This window comes from Lathyrus oleraceus, chromosome 5, assembly GCF_024323335.1.
Source record: "Lathyrus oleraceus cultivar Zhongwan6 chromosome 5, CAAS_Psat_ZW6_1.0, whole genome shotgun sequence".
NCBI classification, from domain to species: domain Eukaryota; kingdom Viridiplantae; phylum Streptophyta; class Magnoliopsida; order Fabales; family Fabaceae; genus Lathyrus; species Lathyrus oleraceus.
Window position 1 is genome coordinate 279,580,488 of NC_066583.1, and position 21,189 is coordinate 279,601,676.

Sequence of the window (21,189 nt, forward strand, 5' to 3'; positions counted from 1 at the left end):
TGAATTCCAAACCCTAATTCCTTGAGATTCTTGATTCAAAATGATGTCACAACATATAAGAACTCTTGATGATTGATCATGGGGCCCAAATTCTTCAAGAATGGCCACCATCCACTACTTAATGACTGATTTGACTGTTTGACTGTAGATTGCTTCAGCTGCAAGTAACATGGTTAGATGATAATATTTTTGTACTTTTTGGTTAGTAAACATATGAAAAGCAAAGATATACAAATGCAAAGCATGCTTGGTGATCAAGAATCAACTCACAAGGCAACCTACCCACTAGGAGGGAAGCTAGGGCATGCAATGATCCTTGAGGCCATGATATGATATGATATGGGCCATGAGGGATCTTAGGGCCAAAATTGGGGTCTTACAATAACCATGTGTTAACACATTGAAATGCAAGACACAATTTTCTTAAAGTATTTTTCTGCATTTCAACAGTGTTAACCGGTTAACCATATGGGTTAACCGGTTAACAGCCCAGTTTTTTTGAAATCCTGTGTTAACATTGTATGCGTTAACCGGTTAACCCATATGGTTAACCGGTTAACACTGTTCGTTGCAGTGAAAATGTTTTTGAAAAATTATATCTTTTCATCAATATTCATGAAGAAAATGATACCTCTTTGAAAAGGTGTTTTGGCAATATAAATTCTTAAATTTTCAAAAATGAATTTTCACCTCCAAGAATTTTCATACAAACTTCAAATAATCACTCTCTCATATTTTCCTTCAATATTTTTCAAAAGTGTTCATAATAAAAGTTTCATCTCATTCTTTTTTTTGAACACTTGTATATTATCCATTGAGTGAATTATTTATCTAAGGAGAAGATCAATCAAGAGAAGATTGATAATACTACACCTTGTTAAAATTATTCAAAGGAATTATTTCTGTTTGACTTGTGATCCAGGATTGTTGGACACAAGGGTTGGTGTTGAAGAGGATTGTTCTTCATACACTTGTTTACCTATAGGTTAGATAGTAGGCATCACCATTGGGGTGAATAGGCTGTACCATAATTCTAACTATAGTGAAATCTCTTTCGTGTGGAAAGGGGAGTGGATGTACCTTCGGATTGTGAAGGGAACCACTATAATTTCCGGTGTCTTTTTACTTTCCGCAATTTATCTTTCCGCACTTAAACGTAAAATAACCAAAAACCGGAAACAAGTTCGAAGATTTTTTAACCACCTAATTCACCCCCCCCCTCTTAGGCGCATTTACAACTTACATTTTTCGCGTTTGTACTTGGATTCGGGATATCCGGGGAGCGACAGGAAGGCCATGGATTCATGCCACTGGGGCCGTGACTTCAACCTTGCACCAAAAAATGAAATTTGTTATTGATGATAAGCTGGTGATTATGTCAGGTGTGGAAGATTTTATGGTAAGCCACCTCTCTTCGTTCAGTTACATTGAGGTAGATGAGGATGCTTTGGAAACTTCTTTCCAAGCTCTTGAAATAGCCAATGTTGTCCTTATGGAAGTTGAAGAACCAAAGGGTAAGGGTATTCCATCTTTTGATGTCAAACTAAAGTCGAACCGTTTTGGGTTGGGTTACAAACCAACCAATGTCAAGAAGGAAGCATCAACCTCCATGGAAGGACGTCAGAAGACTATCCAAGAAGTGTTTGTCAGCACTGGATATCAAGTCAATGCTATTGATGAATATCTTGAAGATGAAGATTTGAGAAACCTGGTGTACCAATCTGATGTGGCTTTGAACAATTGGAAGGCGATTGAAATCCCAGAGATGTTTCCTTTTTCAAAGTAATTTGTTGTTTTTCTTTGGTGTTTTCAAAATTCCATAGCTATGCCCAAAGCTATTGGACTATTTTGTAGCGCCACTTTTGCATTTCCAAGATTATATCAATGAAGGTGTTTTGTTAAATTCCTGTTTGTTCATTTACTTCTTTTTCTCTTTCACTTTTAAAGAAAAATGGCAATCTTTCAAAACCGTTAAAATAAAAATCATTTTCCTCTTGCATTCCTTTTTTTTTACTTTTAATAAAAAAAAATGATTTAAACATGTAGAATAAAAGAAAACCATGTTGAATCCAATGACTCTACTCTCACTCTTAACTTTGATTCACCAATCTACAAAGTTGAAAAATTGGGTGAGGAAGATTGTGATGTTCCCGATGAACTGGCAAGATTGGTTGAGTACGAGTACACATGTATCTAACCACATCAAGAGCAGGTAGAGACAGTCAACCTTGGCACCGAGGAAGCAAATAAAGAGGTCAAGATTGGTACAACACTTGGGGAAAACATCAAAGAAAGATTGGTCAAGCTTTTACAAGAATATGCGTGGACTATAGGGATCAAAAGATAGTTTGATGATGGCTTCCTTGCAATTGCAAAGTACCCTCAATGGGTAGCTAACATTGTGTCAGTACCTAAAAAGGATGGCAAGGCCAGAATGTGCGTGGACTATAGGGATTTGAATAAAGCTAGTCCGTAGGACGATTTCCCTCTCCCACATATTGACACCTTGGTTGATAACACTGTTAGGTTTGCTGTTTTCTCCTTCGTGGATGGGTTTTCAGGCTATAATCAGATCAAGATGGATCCCGATGACATGGAAAAGACCACCTTCATCACACCATGGGGAACTTACTGCTACAAGGTTATGCCTTTTGGTCTCAAGAACCCAGGGGCAACCTATCAAAGGGCGATGGTCACCCTCTTTCATGACATGATGCATAAGGAGATTGAGGTCTATGTGGACGATATGATTTCCAAATCACAGAGTGAGGAGGATCATTTGGACCATTTGTTGAAACTATTTGAGCGCCTCAGAAAATTTAGATTGCGTCTGAATCCATCTAAGTGTACATTTGGGGTCTGATCGGGGAAGTTACTTGGTTTAATTATTAGTCAGCGAGGAATTGAAGTAGATCCAGACAAGGTCAGAGCGATACAAGAAATGCCGGCTCCACAAACTGAAAAGCAAGTTAGAGGTTTTCTTGGAAGATTGAACTACATTTCCAAGTTTATTTCCAACATAACTGCTACATGTGAGCCTATATTCAAATTACTCCGAAAGGATCAAGCAATTGAATGGAATTCTGATTGTCAGCAAGCTTTTGAGAAGATTAAAGGTTATCTGCAAGAACCTCCTATCTTGATTCCACCCATTCCAGGGAAGCCTCTCTTCATCTATTAGACTGTGCTCGAAGGATCCATGGGTTGCGTACTAGGTCAACATGATGAAACTGGAAAGAAAGAACACGCCATTTACTACTTGAGCAAGAAGTTTACTGATTGTGAAAGAAAATATTCACTTTTAGAGAAAACTTGTTGTGCTTTAGCATGGGCTGCCAGACGTCTTAGGCAATATATGATTTGTCACACTACTTTGTTGATCTCCAAAATGGATCCAATAAAGTATATCTTTGAGAAGCCTGCTTTGACTGGAAGACTTACTAGTTGGCACATGTTGTTATCTGAATACGACATCCAGTACATAACCTAGAAATCTATCAAAGGAAGTGTTTTGTCTGACTACCTCGCTAATCATCCTGTCGAAGACTATGAGCCATTGAAGTTTGATTTCCCAGATGAAGACATTATGTTGGTGAAAGATTGTGAAACTCCAAGCCCAGGTGAAGGTCCCGAGCCAGGTTCCTGTTGGAAGATGATGTTTGATGGTTCCTCCAATTGCATGGGGCATGGTGTGGGAGTTGTGTTGATGAATCCTAATGGTGGGTATACTCCTTTCACATCAAGATTGTGTTTTGAATGTACCAACAACATTGCAGAGTATGAAGCATGTATCTTGGGTATTGATGCTGCAATTGACACCCGAATCAAGATCCTTAAAGTATATGGAGACTCAGCCTTGGTGATCTACCAAGTCAAAGGGGAATGGGAAACTTGTGATGAGAAGTTAATCCCATACCGTGCCCACATTATGGAATTGATAAAGTACTTTGATGAAATCACCTTCCATCATGTTCCGAGAGTAGAAAACCAGATAGTAGGTGCTTTGGCTATGTTATCCTCTATGTTCCAAGTCTGATTTCTAAATGAGGCACCACTTATCACAATTGAGAGGAAAATTGCGCCAACCTATTGTTTATTGGTTGCAGAAGAAATTAACGAGAAACCATGGTTCTATGATATCAAGAACTACTTACAAAATCAAGAATACCCAGTGAATGCAACAAGCCTAGATAAGAAGACTCTAAGGACATTGGCATCAAAATTCTTCCTTAGCAACGAGGTGCTATATGAAAGAAACTATGACATGGTTCTGCTCAGATGCGTGGACAGACACGAAGCATACCTGTTGATCAAAGAGATTCATGAAGGATCATTTGGAACTCACGCCAACGGACCTGCCATGTCTAGGAAGATCTTGAGAGATGGTTATTATTGGTTGACCATGGAGTCTGATTGTTTCAAGTATGCTAGAAAATGTCATAAATGTCAAATCTATGTTGACAAGGTGCACATGCCTCCGACACTGTTGAATGTTTTATCATCACCTTGGCCTTTCTTAATGTGGGGCATTGACATGATTGGGGCAATTGAGCCTAAAGCTTCCAATGGTCACCGTTTCATCTTGGTTGCAATTGACTACTTCACCAAATGGGTAGAAGCTACGTCATACGCCAACGTGACGAAACAAGTGGTTGCCCGCTTCATCAAGAACCAAATTATATGTCGCTATGGAGTTCCAAGCAGAATTATCACGGATAATGGGACAAATTTTAACAACAAAACAATGAAAGAGTTGTGTGAGACCTTCAAGATTGAACATCACAACTCTTCTCCGTATCGTCCGAAGATGAATGGAGCTGTTGAAGCCGCAAATAAGAATATCAAGAAAATCTTGCAAAAGATGGTGAAAACTTACAAATATTGGGATGAAATGTTACCCTTTGCTTTGCATGGATATATAACCTCAGTTCGCACTTCAACAACGGCAACCCCTTTCTCTCTAGTGTATGGGATGGATGCAGTTCTTTCAATTGAAGTAGAGATACCATCTTTGAGAGTCTTGATGGAGACCAAGCTAGAGGAAGCTAAATGGATCCAGAATAGATATGACCAATTGAACCTCATTGATGAAAAGAGAATGACTGCTATGTGCCATGGTCAGTTCTACCAGAAGCGGATCAAGAGGGCGTTTGACAAAAAAGTCTGTCTTCGTGAATTCAAAGAAGGAAATCTCGTACTCAAGAAGATCTTACCATTACACAAGGATATGCGTGGAAAGTGGAGTTCGAACTATGAAAGCCCATATGTTGTGAAGAAAGCATTCTCCAAAGGTTCCTTGATTCTCACAACTATGGATGGTGAAGAGCTTGCACACCCTGTGAACTCTGATGCGGTCAAAAAATATTATGCCTAAATAAAACCCGATAAGTCGAAAACCTAAAAAGGCGACTAAGGCAAAAAAATGGGTATCCCGGTGGATTATAACCTATGAAGGAGATCCAGGCAAAAGTTAGGGGTAAAAATAAAAAAAAAATTAAAGCTCGCTAAGTTGAAAACCCGAAAGGGCGGGTTAGGCAAAAAAGAGCATCCTAGTGGATTGAAAACCCGAAAGGGCGGTCCAGGAAAAAATTAGGGACAAAAGGCATTTGACTGTATCAGATTGTTTACCATTACTAAAGAATCAAAGTTGAAGATCAATCCAGTTGCTCTCGTCAGAAGCAAAGTCTTGGGAAAGTCTTAGTTATTAGGAATAATAGTGGTTATTGGATTCAATGTAAACCTTTCCATATTGCCATCTTTGAAATGTAATATTCCATGGAGCTTTTGCCACTTGCACGCTACCATTCTTGAATAAAAAAAGTCTTTGCCTATCAATTTTGTCATTTGTACTTCTCTTACATTTCCTTGTTATGCAAAATGTCATTTGTTTGTTAATAATGATTTTTGAAAATGAAAAGGTTTTGAAAAGAAAATGTTTTGAAAACAAACTTTGAAAAACATAATTTTTCTTTGACATATGGAAACATTGAAAGGGAAATCTTTTGGCTCCCCAATAAGTCTCAAGGTGGCAGAAGCACTTTTACACTGTCAATATAGAAATCCCCATTGAAGTCTAAGCTGACAAGCACTCTTGGATAAATCCTTCGATTGTTTGAAACTCTCAAGTTTGAGGATCTCCTTAGTGACCATCTTGTGATACTTATTTAAGTTACTGGTGTTGAGGATGTATTCCCCATTAAGTCTCCACAAAACTCTCTGTCACTCCAGAGTCAGCATTTGGTTATCATGATCATTCACATCATGCTCAATCATGTGCATTTGACATTTAATCTAAATCCTTGTTCTTAGTTGTCGTTCTTCTAACTCCAAAAGTCCAGCTACCACTGGCACTCCAGTTGAAAATCCAATTGTTGTTGGTACCTCGAAGTTTGGACATGACCAATGTTTTTTTCTAGTAAATTATTGGCGTCCCCTGTGAAAGCCCAATTGGTTAATTCCAATATTCCCCTTGAAGTCTAGTTGTTTCTAGCATTCTACTTTAAAAGTCCAATTATTGTTGGCATCATTGTTAAAGTCCAGTTGTTACTGGCATTAAATTCGCTAGAAGCTTGTTGTGATACCTTTGCTTGCGGTATACAGTCCAATCTGATTTGGCACATACAGAAGAGTTTAATTACCCTGTATTATTCTTGATGGTTCCTGAAGGTCATGTTTGAACTCTTCATTGTAAGGAATTTCTAGAAGATTGGAAGTTTTATGTTGTTTGAAAACTCCAATGAGGATATTTCTAAGTGTCAACTGGTCATGCTTGAACCTGTTGATCAATCACTTTGAATACTTCCATTTTTCTATTTTTAATGTCATCTGGTCATGCTTGAACCTGTTGATCAATCACACTGAATACTTCCAGTTTTCTATTTTTAGTGTCAACCAGTCATGCTTGAACCAGTCTATCAATCACTTTGAATACTTCCAGCTTGTTATTTTTAGTGTCATCCGGTCATGCCTGAACCTGGTGATCAATCACTTATTTCCAGTTTGTTTATTTCTTGTTATTCTCAGTGTCATCCGATCATGCCTGAACCTGGTGATCAACTGCTTTGAATACCTCCCCAGTTTGTTTTTTCCCAGTACATGTCATCCCCATTGAGTTGTTGCTCAAGGTCATTGACATTATACTTTATCTCCATCATTTCCTACATATCATATTCATCATTCATCATAAATCATCGTGCTAGAATTCATTTCATTTTGCATCATATCTATAGTAGATAAAAAAATACAAATATACCAAAAAGAGAGTTTGTTTGTCCATAGCATAGCATGCCATTGCATCTAAGGGAAAAATTTCTGGTTTTTTCTATATTTAAATACCTTTTACCCTGATTTCATGGGTATTATCATCACTCATGCCATCTGGTAAACTTATTTAAATAGGGGCAACTGTCACACCCTAAATTTTACCCCTAGATTTCATAATCATTTTCATCATAGACATCATTCATGCATAGCTAACCTCAAGATCAAGATATGCCTGGTTTTTTTCATATGTGAATTAGGGTTTCCCTTAAAGAGCTCAAAGGATTGATCAGTAAAAGTTTTGGATTGATCATCAATAAATCAAGTTCTCATACACTTAAGATATCTCTCTCCGTCAATAAATAAGGGTATTGTGGCCTAATCACAAGTGCATCAAGCTTCACTTTCATCTGGTTCACTAATTAGGGTTTCTCAACAACATTCAATTTCATTTGAGAATTTTGATCAAGACATAATCTCAAGCCTTTAGACATCACTAAGCACACTAATGTACATCTTAGGGCCCATCCATGATGTTCAATTAGCTCAAGAGTTTGAATTCATTGAAGATCAAGAAAATCAAATTCATCTAATACACAATCAATGCACTACAAAGTCAAACCTTTGACTTTTGAGATTTATGATCAAACATGAACTTCTCAAGTTAAATTTCATGAGTATATGCTTAATTGATGAATTTGATCAAGAAAAATCAAGATAAATGAGGTTACTTGCAAAAAGGGCAATCTTGAAAACATTGAAAATTTCACTAAGTATCCAAATTTCATGTTCAAGTGCACTACTTTCTCAAGTCATAACTTCCAATCCGAGCATCCATTTTCTTTGCTCCAAAGTACAAATTAAAGCTCTTGTTCCAGACTTCCACTCTGTCCTATTGGGTTGATTCCCTAAAAATTCAAGGATTTTGAGTTATGAGGACATAAAGTTGGTGTCTCAAGTTGAAACACTTAGAAAATTTTCAAGTCAGCTTTGATCCCTAAAAAGTGATAAACTTTACAGCCAGTTTTCATCATGATCCACTTTGATTCAGAAAAAACTCAAAACGTGAAAGTTATAGAGTATGTTTGGGGATTTTTAAAAAGTACAAGTACAATTTTTCCCATGCATGAGCTGTGAGTTTCGAAAATGGGAAGTTGGGGTTCCAAACTTGAATTTCAAGTCATGTTCATGATGAAATTTTGGAGGAAAACCATTTCAAATGTGAAAATCTATTGTCTGTTGGTCCTCTTGTGTATAAATCTCTCCATAATCAGATGTTTATATGATCCTAAGTGCATTACACAAGGATTCGTGGTTTTGTCCATTGCATTATACCATTTATGGGTGAATTTAAAAAAGGTCACATTACTACCTTGATAAAGCAGGCTTTATGTCAACAACTCACTCTTTCACCCTTGAAACTTGTCCCTAAAGATCACAAACAATATTAAGAGATCAGAAGCAACCTTGTAGAGGCTAGGGAAATATGACAAACAATCTTAAGAGATCAACTACTCATGCAAACTTCTCATTCATTCTCAACCAAAACCATAACTTCACAACTCTTGTTTCTAATCAGTTCCAATCCTCACTATTTTCCTATAAACAGAGGGATCCCTTGAGCCTCAAAAGGCAAAAATTACCCCTCAACATTTGATCAAACTCCTATTCCATTAGAATTTGCAAAAACACACTATTTTTGCAAGTTCTCTAACCAAACTTATTCTCCACGTGTACCTTCCAAACAAACACCACGAATCATCTCTAGACATCATTTAAAGCTTGTTTAATCACTTGAACAAGTTCTGTAGCATCTATTTTATCATTCACCATTTCACTTCTTCACTTTGCAAGAACATTTGTGTGAGATAATACAAGTTGTTTCTGGCCATTCTCATTGTCCAAACACTATCCTCAAGGACCAACAAGGCTGGTAGAATCTCTCTCTTATCTCTGTAGTAGCTAAGAAGAAGCATTGGACTTTCTCCAATAGGTAAGCGCACTTACACTTGAAACTCTTGTTCATGCATAATTCTTGAATATTTATTGAAGTTAAAATGTAGTACATAGTGTGTTTGTTGTATGTTTGCTACTGTATGCATTATACCATGCTCATGCATTGAGATTTTATTTATTGGATGCAGTTCTGGTTTTTGCCTTGGCACGTTTTATACATTGAGTTTTAGGATGAGATAATGATACCACTCGATTCCTTGCGAAAAATAGAGCAATTTAGGTTCTTATGGTTTTTAATTTCATGGAAAATTGATAGAGTTATGGTTGTCTGAAGTTTGTAGAAAAAAATTAAAAGAAACATGCAAGAACACAAGGAAGAAGATGATGAATTGGTGTCATTTTCCAGTTCCTGGAATAGTTTTATTATATATATTAATGTTTGTAACTAAGATAATTGATGTATCACTGCCCCAGCGGTTAGAGTGTCTGTGTTAAGGCTTTAAGTGTGCAAGAGGTCTGGGGTTGAAATCCTGTTTGTCCCATTCCCATTCTATTCATTGTTTTTTTGCCTATTTATTTTTGTTATTTTTCATAACTTCAAAGACTAATAACTTAATGATCCCTAAGTCTTTTTGAGCCACTCTTTTTTCTATGTGTGCTTATTTTCCCATTGATTCATGATTCACATGTCATTATTTCATGTCTTGGTGGACCTTTGTGTGCTTGTGTTCCCTTGTGTTTTTCTTTGTTTATGTGTTTACAAATGCTTTAAACTTGTAGTAACATGTCTTTGTATGACTTGTATGCTTACATGTTCAAACTTTTTGTATGGTGATGAACCTTTGTTTGTGATCATATTGAACCTTAACATGCATGTATTTAATACCTTAAATTGTTTTCATGATAAAGTTGATGTTATGTCTAAACCATGTCTTCCTTCATGCATACACATGTTCATTCATACTTATTATGACATCCATATACATGTTCATGAATTATTATGTCATTCATCTTTGTTTCTTCATGATGATATATCCATGTCATTCATATTCATGTAACTTTATACATCTTTGATTGATGTTGTTGTACCTTTGTTCATGTTCACATGTTGTATATATGTGTATACATACCATGCTTGATATTATTATGGTCATGCTTTCATATCTTTGTTTATGTCATGCTTGAACATCTTCTTTATCATGTGCTTATATTTGTTGATGTCATGTATGAACATCTTCTTCATTTGATTATCTTTGTGGATGTCATGTTTGAACATATTCTTCATCCTTGTTTGTTCTTGTTGATGTCATGTATGGACATCTTCTCCATTTGATTATCTTCGTGGATGTCATGTTTGAACATCTTCTTCATCCTTGATTGTTCTTATTAATGTCATGCTTAAACATCTTATTTACCATTTGTTTATCTTTGTTGATGTCATGCTTGAACATATGTTTTTATCATTTTCTTATATTTGATGTCATGCTTGAACATCTTCTTCATCTTGCTTATATTTTGTTTATCTTTTTGCCTAAATCCAAGGGAAAGACCTCTTTATTGACTTAATGTCATAGGTAGTTTAGCAATCCCTAGTTTCCCTTTGACCTTGTTAGAGTCATTCTCACTTTCAACTTAGATTCAAGTAAGAGTTACTTGGTAACTCTTGTAAGTATGTTTGTTATGAACACTTACTTCCCCCTTTGGAACCTTGATCACTACCAAGTGTTCTTTCACCCTTAGTTAGGTGACTACGGTTGCTCTGATTCCATCCTTATAAGGATACGTAGGCACATGACCGCAAAGTTTTGGCGAGAAAACTTAATAAAACCTTTAGATACTTCGCAACAAAACATTTCCAAATAATAGCAAACAAATAATAACATGACACAAATACTTTCAAAAGGTTCCTATAGGATACTATAAATACTGAGGGTGCTAATACCTTCCCTTAGTATAACCAACCCCCAAACTTTATATCTCTTCGCATTGTTTTTACATTATACAATTAGGGTTTTATTCGATCTTTTCCCTTTCCCTTGGATAAATTAAAGTTCGGTGGTGAACATTTAATGTTTTGTGATTCAAGTTAATACAATAGCTTGATATCCGATTCTCACTGTGACAAGTATGTATTGACATGTATACATCCTTCTATTTTTTTTCATTCATTTTTTTCTTTTTTCTGTTTTCTTTTTATATTTTTCTTTTGTTTTCTTACCAACTTCTGAAATATTACAAACATAATTATTCAATCCTACACAACTCCTAACAAGACTCTTTCAACCCTTTGAATTGGGTGATAACATTGTTTTTCACTTCTCGATTTGTAATGAATTTTAAACAAAAAAAGGATAATAGGCTCAAGAGATTTTCAAACAAGGGATGATATCATTGCAGGGTTGACTTTTTGGCTTACTGGCTAAAAAAAATAAAAAAATTGCCTTTAAAATATCAGTATGCACAAATAAACAACAACATCAACAATAGTCAATTCAAGTTCTAGAGACTAACAGACATGAGTGAATCACACAAGAAAGAAAGATATGAATTTTTGTATGTGATCCTAATAAGGCTCAAAGCTCACAAGGGTTAATGATATACTACTAAAGATATACAATTTAGAGTTTAGTCCTACCTATCATACTAAAAATGCACAACAAATTTTTCACATCATACCACTAGACTTTAGTTAAGAGAATTAAGAAAAATACTCATAATTGTAACTCAAAAACCAAAGGAAAAAGCATGCCATTTTTTTATTTAGCAATTAAAAAACAAAAAAGAGAAAAACCGAAAACAAAATAAAGAAAACAAAACAAATAAATGGTTCCCTTCCCCACACTTAAAACATGCATTATCCTCAATTAAAGGACACAACTATTAAATAAGAGTGAGAGAAAAGGAAAAGATGCTCCCTGGTCAAATTGCAAATTAGGTGGGCTTTTCCAAGGAAAGCTCTTTTAAGGGTGCATCTTCATACACCAAACTTTCATGGAATATCTTCAGGCACTGCCCATTGACCTTAAAGGTTTTGTCAGTACCTGCACTTTTTATTTCTACTACACCATGAGGGAAAACATTAGTAACAACAAAAGGGCCAATCCACTTGGATCGAAGTTTCCCAGCCATAAGCTTAAGGCGAGAGTTAAACAGTAAAACTTGTGGCCCATAGAGAATTCCTTCCTAGAAATCATCTTATCATGGAAGTGCTTAGTTTTATCTTTATAAATCCTATAGCTCTCATAAGCCTCTAGCCTAAGTTCTTCAAGTTGTTATTATTGGAGTTTTCTTTCAATAACTGCTTGTTGCATCTCCAAATTACAACTTTTTACCGCCTAATAAGCACGGTGTTCTATCTCTATAAGAATGTGACATGCCTTGCCAAAAACAAGTCGATAGGGAGACATCCATATTGGTGTCTTAAAAGCTGTTCTTTGAGCCCAAAGTGAATCGTCTAGACGACGACTCCAATCCTTCCTTTTTTGTTGCACCATTTACTCTAAAACCTACTTGATCCCCCTGTTTGATATCTCAGCTTGCCCATTAGTTTGTGGGTGATATGCGACATAGACTATGTGCATAACTCCATACTTCAAGAGAAAAGCTTCCATGGTACGGTTACAGAAATGAGTGCCTTGGTCACTTATGATAGCTCGAGGAATTCCAAACCTGCAAAAAATATTGGACATGACAAAATCTGCAACAACTCTAGAATCATTAGTCCTAGTAGGGATAACTTCCACCCACTTTGAAACATAATCAACAGCAAGAAAAATGTAGAGAAAAAAAAATGATATAGGAAAGGGACCCATGAAGTCTATTCCCCATATATCAAATACCTCACAGAAAAGCATAGGTTACTGAGGCATTTCACTCTTACGAGTGATGGATGTACCTGCTAATTGGCACTCTTTACATGTTTGATAGGTATCATAGGCATCTTTAAAAATCGTGGGCCAATAGAAACCCGAGGCTAAGACTTTTCTTGCAGTCCTTTGAGAACCAAAGTGACCCCTTACTTGAGAAGCATGAGAAAGATGCAAAATAGATTCAATCTCATAGTCGGGGACACCTCTCCTAATTACCCTATCACTACCAAACTTCCAAAGATATGGATCATCCCAAACATAATATTTGGCATCACTCTTGAGTTTGTGAATTTGTGTCCTAGATACACCTGTAGGAAAAACACCAACAATAAGATAATTAACAATATCAGCAAACCAAGGAGTAATCCCATGCAAAAGTAAAAGCTTCTCATCAGGAAAGTCATCCTGAATAGGAAAAGGATCTCCATCCCTTTCTATCCTGCTCAAATGATCAGCCACCAAGTTCTCAGCTCCACTTTTATCATTAATCTCCATATTAAACTCTTAGAGCAACAACATCCACCGAATCAATCTTGGTTTTGCTTCTGGATTCTTCAACAAGTATTATAAAGTTGCATGATCAGTAAAAACAGTAACCTTGGAACCTAGCAAATATGATCTGAATTTATCAAGAGCAAAAGCAATAGCTAGAAGTTCCTTTTCAGTGGTGGTGTAATTAGACTGTACAGAATCTAAAGTCATAGAAGCATAATAAATAACATAGGAAGCCTTGTCAACTCTTTGTGGAAGGACCGCCCTAACAGCGTAGTTAGAAGCATCACACATAATCTCAAAATGGAGCATCCAGTCAGGGGGCTAGATGATGGGAGCGGAGGTCAATGCTTTCTTCAAGAAGTCAAATGCCTTTTTGCAATTATCATCGAAGTTGAAAGTTACGTCATTCTTCAACAAGTTTGACAACGGAAGAGTTATCTTGATGAAATCCTCTATGTAGCGCCTGTAAAAACTTGCATGACCAAGAAAAGAACGAATCTCACGAATGCAAGATGGGTAAGGAAGTTTAGAAATAACATCAACCTTAGTAGGGTCTAATGAAATTCCCTTTTCATAAATTATGTGACCCAAGACAATTCCATGTTCGAGCATAAAATGACATTTTTCATAATTTAAAACAAGGTCAGTTTCGAGGCATCTATCTAAAACCAAATTTAAATTATTCAAACATGCATCAAATGAAGAACCATAAACAATGAAATCACCATAAACACTTCCATGCAATTTTCAATAAAATCAGTCAAATGCAAATTATGCATATCTGAAATATGCTAGGGGCATTGCAAAGACCAAAAGGCATTCTCCTGTAAGTAAATATACTGAATGGGCACGTAAAAGTGGTATTTTCTTGATCATCTGGTGCAATATGAATCTGAAAGTAACCTGAAAAATCATCAACAAAACAATAGTGTGATTTACCAGCTAGTCGTTCAAGCATTTGGTCAATGAACAGGAAAGCGAAGTGATCCTTCCTAGTAGCCTGATTCAATCTCCTATAATCAATACAAACTCTACATCTATTTTGAACTCTAGTGGGAACAAGTTCATTATTTTCATTTATGACTACTGTGAGTCCAGATTTCTTAAGTACAACCTGCAATGGGCTTACCCATTTACTGTTAGAGATAGGATATATGATACATGCTTGCAAGAGTTTGGTTACCTCTTTCTTCACAACATCAAGAATCAAAGCATTAAGCCTTCTTTGGGGCTGCCTCACTATTTTACAACCATCTTCAAGTAAAATCTTGTGCATACACATTGAGGGACTAATGACTGATATGTCAGCCAATGTCCACCCAATCTCCTTTTTATGCTTCCTCAAAACCTGTAAAAGCTTATTTTCTTGATCAAAATCAAGGTTAGAAGAAATTATGATCGGAAGTTTTTCATTACTCTCTAAATAACCATATTTAGATTTTCAGAGAGTTGTTTCAACTCTAGGGAAGGTGGTTGCTCAATGGATGGGATGTTTGGGGCAGCCGGGATGTCGAGAGCTTCAACTGCATAAACAGCTTCAATGACAACTTCACTTGTAGGAGAAATGTTACCCTGCAAGGCAACATCAATCTCAGCACATACAATACAAAGGTTAGTGTCGGTACAATCATCACATGAATAAGCAACATCAAACCCAGATAGAGATGGAAATCAAGTGAAAACAATTCAGAAAAAATGGCATCAACAAACTCAGACATCAATTCAATATGAAAAATGGAATGCTCCTCCAAGGGATGTTTCATGGCATCGAAAATCTTAAATTTCGCGACAATGTCACCAAATTCCATGGACACGATTCCACCGTCAACATCAATTTTTATTTTTGTCGTTTTCATGAATGGTCTTCCTAAAATGACGGGTGATCTTCTTGAATTTGTTTTTCCATACATGTCCAGAATGTAAAAATCCGCAGGAAAAATCAAGTCATTAACTTGAACAAGCACATCTTCCACTACTCCAATAGGGCGCGCATTTCTTCTGTTCGCCAGTTTAATGATTAAACTTGTATGTTGCAAAGGACCAAGATCAAGGTTATTATAAACAGAAGTAGGTATAACATTAATGCCCTCTCCCAAATTAAGCATGCAATTTTCGAATTTACTATCCCCAATGGTACATGGAATAGCAAAAGTTCCTGGATCCTTGCACTTTTGGGGTATGACCTGATTGAGGGATGAAGCAGTAGCTTTTTCAGGTGAATGTTTAGGCTGGATAAGGGCTGAAATAATTTGTCCCAAATTTACTCTCTCATTTCCCTTCAACCTTCTCTTACTTGTGCACAAGTCTTTCAAAAAATTTGCATACTTTGTACCCTAGTTAATCACATCAAGAAGCGGAATGTTTACCGCCACTTTTTTGAACACATATAAAATCTTTCTCTCTTTGTCTCCATCATCAGTCCTTTTATGTTTCAGTATTCTATGTGGGAAAGTAATTGGTGGCATATACTCCTTCTCCTTTTCTTTTTCAGTTTCTACCACAACAGAGGGTTCAGTAATCACAATGGAAGAAGGTCCAAGTGTTACCTCAAGATTTTTTTTATTTTTTTATGGGACTGGTTTTGTAACCTTCCCGGATCTCAAAGAAATTGCACTCACATTAGCATTAGGGCCTTTTGGATTCACAACTGTTTGGGCAGGAGTTGGTTTGATCCTTTGGCTTGCTGCATGGCATTCATTAAAGTGGCAAGTTGTCTAATTTGTGTCTGCAAAGTCTGAATAATGGAACCTGTTCGTTGCTGAAATTGGAGATGGTTCACAACCACTTGCTTGACAAAATCCTCTAATGAAGATCCGGAAGGTGCGGATGTGGAGACTTGGGGAGTGGTATGTGGTTGTGGCAGGGGTATGACTAACTGTTGTTGGGTAGGATGCTGGTTTCCATATCGAAGGTTTGGATGGTTCCTCCAATTGGGATGATATTTGTTGGTGGACAGGTTAGGAATGTTGTACCCTTTCCGATTGTTGCTTTGGTTGAAAAAGTTAGCTGCATAGGCCTAAGGCAACTCAGTGACTGAATCATCTTGAAGAATATGACATGTGTCAATTGGATGTTCAGTAGAAGTACAAATACCACACAACTTTGCTATTTGAGATTTACTCATTGCTATTTGTTTCACTAAAGAAGTAAGTTCTTCAATTCTGGTTTATAGAGCCTTATTGGAAGAGGAAACCCGAATCTCATTCACACCTTTTGTTTGGACCATAGAATTACTTCTGGTTGTGAAGTGTTTGGAGTTGAGTGACATGTTCTCAATCAAGGCTTTGGCAGCAGTTGGAGTTTTATTGACAAGTGCTCCACCCTTTGCAGCATCAAGAATGTTCCTATCCATTGGTAACAATCCCTCATAGAAATACTGAATAAGCATTTGTTCAGTAATCTGATGTTTAGGGCAACTGGATACTAACTGTTTTAATCTCTCCCAATACTTAACAAATGACTCATTTCCCTATCTGATACCACATATTTCTTTTTGGATTGATGCAACACTGTAAGCAGGAAAGTATCTCTCAAGGAAGACTTTCTTCAAATAATTCCAAGTTGTGACAAAATTCGGCAAAAGATAATATAACCAATCCTTGGCAGCACCCTGTAGTGAAAACGGGAAGGCTCTCAGCTTGATGAGATCTTCGGTGATTCCTTCAGGTCTCAATGGTGTAGAGAAAACAATATGAAATTCCTTAAGATGCTTATGCGGATTCTCACCTACAAGACCACTAAACCTTGGTAACAAGTGTTTTAAACCAGATTTCAACTTAAAAGGAACAGTAACATCATTATATTCAATACATAAACCACTGTAGTTCATATCAGGAGCAGCAAACCACCTTAGTGTTCTTTGTTTAGCCATGTTATTAAAAGAAAGTTCAAAATCAGAATCAAATAAGTTATACAAATAGTCATAATCAGAATCTCTAACGGGTGGTCAACTAGTGCTAGCCTGATTTGCTCTACGACGTGCGTGCAAGGTTCTCTCTATCCCAAGATCAAAATCAAAAAGATCAGAACAACCATACCTAGTAGCCAGAACTAATGCAGCAACAAATGCGAAAATGCCAACAATGTCCCTATTAGGCAGAAACAAAAAGAAAAAAGAAATATGATCAAAATAAATTCAGAAAATACGAAAACACAAAATTTAATCTAATTAGGCAATATAAAAATTTTGAATTTTTTTTGGAATTTTTTCGAGAAAGTGAAAACAGTAAAAAATTCATAAGAAATAGAAAAAAGATGAATTTGGGAATTTGAGGGTGGTATCCCTTAACTCTTTCCACGATTTTTCTACTCCTATAACACAAAATAGAATTTGAATCGAACATAATTTTTTAGAAAACTGGGTTTTTAGACCAGGTTGGACGAACGGACACGAATTGGCCAAAACAGCAACTCGGAACGGCCAAAACACTACAATCCACACCTATGAATCAACTAACGATCAAAAACAACAAGAATCCCCGACAACATCGCCAATTTGCTCCACTATTGCACACGAGTCAAAACGAGTAATTAGAAAACTGTAGTTTAGTGGAAGCGACAACTCGAGTATCATATCGCATGGATTCTTGTATTATTGTTAACCTAATGAAATCGATTTAGGGGGGGTTATTTTTTAGTGATCGATTTAGAAAACAAAGTAAATAAGTGATTAAAATAAGCGATTATAAACTAAGCCAGTCTACTGTTTTCGGTTTTCGACTAATCACTGGTTTTTACCTACTAATTCCCTAAGCGGCTCCATCTCTATTCGATTCAATTTCGATTGACAAGTGCAATAGATATATGATAGATTGATATTCCTATATTTTGAATTAAACAATCTGATTAATACAATCGTGAACTAAGCAAACCCAATTTACAAACGCGATTTAATGACAAAGCAACGAAAACAACGATTAACAGTTAGGAATGCAATCATACGAATTTAATCAAAACCATTCCATAAAATACAGATTACGCAAATGAATTTTCATAGAACATAATTGAAAGAGAAACGAAATTAAATTGATAGGACAAAAGCCTCAAGGCCTTGGAAATTCGGTTACAACTGATTGACTCTAGAAGATTAGTTTCTCTTCATAATCGTTAAAAACAAAAGGTTATCGTGAATAATGTGTAAGGGATACAGTACCACGGCTTCTCCTTTTAAACAAAATAAGGATTGTAATTATAATTCAAATAGGGTCGGAAAACCTAAATCCTGCTCAAACAATGGCCCAAAAGAAATTATTTCCTAAAGTACGAAACTTCAACGAATTATGTGATACTTCTTCACTCCGAATCAGATTTTGGCTTCAACACAAAAGTTGTAGCTTTTTATCTTAGATTTCCATCACATGTTAGAACGCGTAAAACGATGTCTCGTAGCTCGAGTTATGATCCGAACAGTGAACAGGTATCCAATAACCGCTAAAATTGAAAATAGCAAACAAAAATAGATTAAAGGCAAACATGAACTTAAATCTAAAAAACATAATAAAATAGTAAAATAAGAAAAATAAATTATAGAAATTCCTAAGTACAATTATAGAAGAATGTGAATCAAAATGCACTGATAAAAAATCTACTCAAAATGACTTTAACTCTGGTTGGGGAAGTGGTGGAAAACATGCATCCAACTAATATGGAAGACTCCGCGGGGGAAGAAAGTACTAATGAAAAGTATCACCAAATCATGCTGAGGAAAAAAGAGGGATCTGTCAAGGATCCTATCAAGTCAATGTTGCGGGGAATTTTAAGTCACCACCATATCATATGGGGGATATCCTTGTAGGTGAAATCACCAATACTGCTCAGAACCGAGCACTATTGGGGAAAGAGCTCCTATTAAGTCACAATCCATATATAAAACTCTGAGTGAGGAGAGCCAGATGCTCTATTAGGGATTTTATTAATAAACACCTCTATAAGGCTTTGTTGAGGATACAATAATCTGCCAGGACACATCAAAGACCACAAAACTTCAACAATCATCAAATTCTTCTTGGAGAATGAGAAATAAACCCATTCCAAGGTACCAAAATATCAACCGAATCTTCCAACTCACGGAGGGGAGAAACTGTCACGGCTATGTAATAAATACGTCAGGAATATAGGGACCAAACAAAGGTTCCAAGATAATCCAGGGTTCATTCATCAAGTCACAAATTGGGAAATGTAGAAACAAGAACATCTTAGCTGGGGAAAGCTCAACTTTATTTAATAGAATGGTATTCTGCAAATGGTGAGACTCCATGGATATTTACAAAGTTTGAAAACATTAATTTACATGGAAAGAGGCTACATTGATTATAATGATCACTACTCTCCCTACCAACTTCAAAATCTATTGCGTTTGCCTTTGGTTGAGAATGACGAATCAGAACCAAATAACTACTCAAAGCTGCTTCAACAATCAGGACCAACCAAATGCAGTTAATTGCCATAATCCCTAAATTTTTCCTAGATTTCCCCAAGGTAGGGTACTCAATCTACCGGGATGAATTTTTTGTTTTATGTCTCTAACTTTTGCCTGGATCGCCCTTTCAGGTTTTCAATCCACCGAGACGCTCATTTTTGCCTAAGCCTCCCTTTCAGGTTTTCAACTTAGCGAGCTTTTCTTTTCATTTTCGGCAAAGTATTTCTTGACCGCGTGAACTTTCACATAACGTGTGAACTCCTCAACATCCATAGTTGTAAGAATCAAAGCACCGCCTAAAAAGTCTCTCTTAACAACATATGAGCCTTCATAATTAGGAGTCCACTTGCCCCTAGCATCAGGTTTGAAAGACAAGATCTTCTAAAGCACGGGGTCACCTTCTCTGAACACACGAGGCTTGACCGTCTTATCAAAAGCTTTCTTCATTCTCTATTGATACAACTAATCATGACACATGGCAGTTAATCTTTTCTTTTCAATTAAATTCAACTGGTCATATCTGGTCTGACACCATTCAACTTCTGTTAACTTGGCTTCCATCAAAACACGCAATGATGGGATCTCAACCTCCACGGGGAGCACAAATTCCATACCATAAATGAGACAGAAATAGGTGTAAGATACCCATGCAAAGAAAATAGGAGAATCCCATGCCAATCTTTATATGTCACAATCATCTTCTGAATGATCTTCTTAATGTTCTTATTCGTAGCTTCAACAACCCCATTCATCTTGGGTCTGTAGGGAGAAGAACTGTGATTTGAAATCTTAAAGTCTTTGCAAAGAGCTTCGACCATATTATTGTTCAAGTTTGATCCATTATCAGTAATGATCTTACTTGGCACACCATAATGGCAAATTATTTGATTCTTGTTAAATCGGACCATCACCTACTCGGTCACATCCGCATACGATGTCGCTTCAACCCACTTTGTGAAGTAGTCAATAGCCATCTGAATGAAACGATGTATGTTTGAAGCTTTGGGATCAATCATGCCAATCATATCAATTCCCCACATGGAGAAAGACCATGGATAGGAAATGACGTTCAACAGTGGTAGAGGAACATGAATCTTATCTACATAAATTTGACACTTGTGGCCTTTCTTCACAAACTTGCAACAGTCAGATTCCATTGTCAGCAAACAATAACCTGCTCTCAACATCTTC

General features: G+C 36.4%; 1 protein-coding gene across 1 annotated transcript; it reads right to left on the reverse strand.

Moving 5' to 3' along the window:
- Positions 1-13,649: 13,649 nt before the first annotated feature.
- Positions 13,650-16,932, reverse strand: LOC127080201 (uncharacterized). The gene is made up of 7 exons (XM_051020531.1): positions 16,815-16,932; positions 16,169-16,263; positions 15,215-15,913; positions 15,009-15,152; positions 14,484-14,928; positions 13,950-14,242; positions 13,650-13,766 (listed from the first exon to the last, which is right to left on the reverse strand). Exons 1-7 carry the CDS (start codon positions 16,930-16,932, stop codon positions 13,650-13,652), a joined length of 1,911 nt encoding a protein of 636 aa, XP_050876488.1.
- Positions 16,933-21,189: the final 4,257 nt, after the last annotated feature.

What these genes read in the sequence shown, in the direction of transcription:
- LOC127080201 (XM_051020531.1), bottom strand. Translation starts at nt 16,932, where the DNA reads ATGGATAGGAACATTCTTGATGCTGCAAAGGGTGGAGCACTTGTCAAT. An exon ending in GTTTGATGTTGCTTATTCAT is followed by an intron (nt 15,153 to 15,214) that starts GTGATGATTGTA and finishes GTTGCCTTGCAG; the next exon opens with GGTAACATTTCTCCTACAAG. An exon ending in TCGATGATAATTGCAAAAAG is followed by an intron (nt 13,767 to 13,949) that starts GCATTTGACTTC and finishes GATTCTGTACAG; the next exon opens with TCTAATTACACCACCACTGA.